Source organism: Microtus ochrogaster, chromosome 6 (assembly GCF_000317375.1).
Source record: "Microtus ochrogaster isolate Prairie Vole_2 chromosome 6, MicOch1.0, whole genome shotgun sequence".
Lineage (NCBI taxonomy): Eukaryota > Metazoa > Chordata > Mammalia > Rodentia > Cricetidae > Microtus > Microtus ochrogaster.
The window spans coordinates 26,699,278-26,703,452 of NC_022013.1; the positions used below are offsets into that span (position 1 = coordinate 26,699,278).

Here is a 4,175-nt window from a genome sequence, read left to right on the forward strand (position 1 = left end):
AAGAAAGCATTTCCTTCATCTTACATGCTCTATCATCACTGCGGGAGAGAAGAAAGCATTTCCTTCATCTTACATGCTCTATCATCACTGCGGGAAGTCAAACGAAGGCACCTAGGGTGGGAGCCTGGAGGTGGGAACTGAAGCAGAAGTCATGGAGGAACACTGCTTACTGGCTTGCTCCTCGTGGCTTGCTCAGCTTACTGTCTTACACAACTCAGGCCACCTGCTCACAGCTGGCATCACCCACAGTGGGCCAGGGCCTCCCATACCAATCACCAATCAAGAAAATGTCTGACAGACTTGCCTACAGGCCAATCTTATGAGACCCTTTTCCCCAAACAATTCTAGTTTGTGTCAAGTTGACAAAAGAAGTAGCTAGCATTGGATTATTGATTTATTCGTCCAGCTCTAGGTCCCGGAAGAAAGGTGGGAAACGGGCAGAGAGTCTCCCATGTGGTGGAGTTTATATTCTGGTGAAGAAAGAGCTAAAGAACGTGATACAAATGTATATGCAGTACTTTAGCCAGGTGCTAAGGAGACAACATGAAGCTTGGAAGAAGAGCTGAAAGGTTAGAAGTGGCTTACATTACACTCGGTGGCCCAGGAAGACCTGTGCTGGAGAGTTGAGGGAGTAAGGGGATGTTGGGATGGGAGGGAGCATCTAGGGCAGGCAGAAGCTGGTGGTTGGAGGACATGGGGGGCTTGAGCCAGGGAACGCTGGGAGTGCACAGCACAAAGGTGTGACCGTGTCTGCCACCACCTCCTCCCCTCCAGGAGAAACTAGAATACTTCTTCCTCATCGTCTTCTCCATTGAGGCTGCCATGAAGATTATAGCCTACGGCTTCCTATTCCATCAGGATGCTTACCTGCGTAGTGGCTGGAACGTGCTGGACTTCATCATCGTCTTTCTGGGGTAAGAGCTGGCTGGGGACTGGGGCCTGGAGTCCGATCTTCCCTGAAGACTCTGCCCCTAGATACTACCAGCAGCCTAAAGGCAAGATGGAACCTCAGCATTGTGCTGACCACCCCAGGGGTGTGGCAAATGTTGGTGGGAAATGAACCAGTGACCCCAACAACTACCTGTAGGTCACAAACCACTTCACCAGATTTGGGAACCTCATCGTCCCCCAGCACATGCAAGAGGACATGTGAATGGCTGCAGTGGCTACCTTTGCCATGTGTACATTGGTTCCACAGACTATGGTGTTATTCAAGTACACAAACATGCACATCTAGTAGCCTACATTAGTATACTGGAGTGGCCATCAGATTCTGCAGCTGGGGGTTTATGCAATGGAGATTTGTTGCAGTTGGTTCTGGAGACAGAAGTCCAAAGTCCAGTGTGGGCAGGCCTGGTATTACCAGGCCTCTCTTCCTTGGCTATAAGTGGCCACTCTCTCCCTCACTGTGTCTTTATGTGGTCTGTCTATGAGCACGCACCCTGGATGTCTTTTTTGTACATTTAGGTTTTCCCCTTATAAGTATAGACATCAAATTGGATTGCGGTCCACGCTGATGACCTCATTTTAATAGCCCTATTGCAGAGTTCCGTTCTGAGTTCCTGGGTGTTGGAATTTCAGCAATGTGTTAGCCTGTGACATCACTTCTATCAACTGTTGCCTAATTTGAACAGTTGCAATTATTGAGGACTTACCATGCATTTTAACATACAACGTTCTTCAACACCTTTTCCGTTCCCTCCATCTCATGGAGGAAGAGGCCGAGATATAGAGAACTGAGCGACTTGTCTAAGGTCACACCATGATCAGGATGCAAAGCAGGGCATCCTTGGCTCCAAGTGCTGGGCAGTCAGCACAGTGCTGTCCTGAAGCCCAGCACTATTGTGTTGGTGGGCTGCTGGTCTATCGGTGCTCATTTCACCACAAGGAAAACTGCAGCATCCTCAGACTCAGCCTGGGCCCTTGTGAGGTGCTCTGGTTGGAAGCCATGTCAGAGGAATAGAGAATCAGAGCGCAGTGTCATTGTTCCACAGAGCGCCATTGTTTCCCGATGAACTCTGGGGTCATTGTCGGATAATGTTCCTAAGAGGAGGTTGAATGGACTTCGAAGCTCTGAAGGGGGAGGAGGGGAGCAGAAGGCCCACATCCAGCACTGGCTGGAAGGCCAGTGCCAGGGAGATCAGGAGAGAACTCCACTCCCTGCCCAGGGTTACCAGTGAGTGAGGGGCCAATCTGCAGCTCACTGTGATGCTCTCAGCCTCAGAATCAAGGACTGTGCCCATGGCAATCTTGCATCTCAGCCTGACACTTCCCTTTCTGTATTCTGTTCATCACCGATAGCTCAAAGGTGAACTTGGCCTCGGATTCCTTGGAAATAAAACTCTTCAGCACTGACAGTTGGGATCTACATTTACCCAATCCCCCCACCACACTCCAGGTCCTTCACATAGGAATCAGGGTCCCAGAGCACTGGGACTCGGGCTCCTTTGATTGCTGACCACCTTCTCTCCATCTTTCCCCCTCCAGGGTCTTCACTGTGATCCTGGAACAAGTTAACATTATTCAAACCAACACAGCCCCCCTGAGCAGCAAAGGAGCCGGTTTGGATGTGAAGGCCCTGCGAGCTTTCCGTGTGCTCAGACCCCTCCGGCTGGTGTCAGGGGTGCCCAGTGGGTGACAGTATCTCTTCTGCCGAGCCCTCCTTTGCCTTTTCTGACCTGGGTGTCCCACTGTTTATAGAGGGGAGGGCATAAGACTGTGGGGAGGTGACTCTTTCCCCCCTCCTTGCTGTCTGTGGCAGGCCTTCATAAGACTGTGGGGAGGTGACTCTTTCCCCCCTCCTTGCTGTCTGTGGCAGGCCTTCAGGTAGTCCTTAACTCCATCTTCAAGGCCATGCTGCCCCTGTTCCACATTGCTCTGCTCGTCCTCTTCATGGTCATCATCTACGCCATCATTGGGCTGGAACTCTTCAAGGGCAAGATGCACAAGACTTGCTACTTTATCGGGACAGGTGAGCTATGGAGGACTGTGCGGTGGTGGAGGCCCCAGTTCAGCTCCATCACATTTGAACCCCCACAGCTGTGTGGGGCCATCACAGGTAGGAAGGAAGCTCTGGACCCAAGTCAGCTCCCCTCCCTACTGTCCACTGTAGGAAGAGGCATCTCCTGCCTGGATTCATGACAGTGGGATAAGGACAGCTCCACCAGGGTCAGAGAGCAGAGGCCGGTCTTGACTATGGTTTGCTCTGCTCCACCCTATCCAATTCAGTATCTCCCAGACTTCCTGAGCCAGTTGGGGATTGAAGCACAGGTCTGGATGGAGCCTGGATTTCTCTGCATACTTTCCTTGTGGCCATGGTGTGCTTCGGTCTGAAGTGTCTCTCAGATTAGGCTGCAGGGTGTGGACTGGATGAAACTCAAAGGGGACATTTTTGTGGGTTGTCAGAAAACCCATGCCGACTCCAGGTCCCAGAGTCTAGGAAGTCTTCCCCCCCCCCAAAGCAGCAGATCTCACTTTTTGGCTTTAGGATCCCTTCACATCCTCGCAAGGTAATTAAGACCCCAAAAGTGTGATTTATATAAGTCTGGCCCACTGATAGTCATATGGAAATTGGAGCAAATATCGGGACATCAATTCATTTCTAAGAGCAGCAACAAGCTGACGACATGAGAACAGGAACATATTTTTGTAAGCATGATTGTATTCTCCCAGACAAAGTCTATTCAGTGAGAAGAGGGACGGGTTTGCATCTGCTTTAAGGCTCCTCAGTGCCTGGCTTATGCAGGTAGGCTGGAGCTCACATCCACTCTGCATGTGGTGCTATTCCAACACGGTCACATGACTACTGGACAACTCCACTCTCCACTGAGAGAATGGGAGGCCAAGTGACATCTTGACATCACTATGCAGACAGTTGTGAGGCGGCAGGTGCCTCAGAAGGCTCTTGGCTCTTGCCCTGAGCAATCTCCAGGAACTCAGCCTCGTCCTAAGCTCAGACTCTTCTGGGAATGGCTTCTAGCAGGGTCTTAGGGTAGAGAGGAAGACACAGAAGGAGGATGGCCCTCTGCCAGATCTCGGACATTCGGCTCACCAGAGCAGCCCCCGTACTCAGTGTTTCTTTTTTTTTTTTTTTTTGGTTTTTTGAGACAGGGTTTCTCTGTGGCTTTGGAGCCTGTCCTGTTACTAGCTCTGTAGACCAGGCTGGTCTCGAACTC

The 4,175-nt window shown here is 51.0% G+C and overlaps 1 protein-coding gene across 3 annotated transcripts in view; it reads left to right on the forward strand.

The window, feature by feature from the left end:
• The window catches only part of Cacna1s (calcium voltage-gated channel subunit alpha1 S), a 66,253-nt gene that overhangs the window by 15,623 nt on the left and 46,455 nt on the right, over positions 1-4,175 (forward strand). For all 3 annotated transcript variants that reach the window (XM_013346711.1, XM_005348429.3, XM_013346712.2), the window contains exons 3-5: positions 775-914; positions 2,488-2,630; positions 2,819-2,971. In XM_013346711.1, coding sequence (XP_013202165.1) covers positions 775-914; positions 2,488-2,630; positions 2,819-2,971 — 436 coding nt within the window. The remainder of the gene's footprint in view (positions 1-774; positions 915-2,487; positions 2,631-2,818; positions 2,972-4,175) is intronic.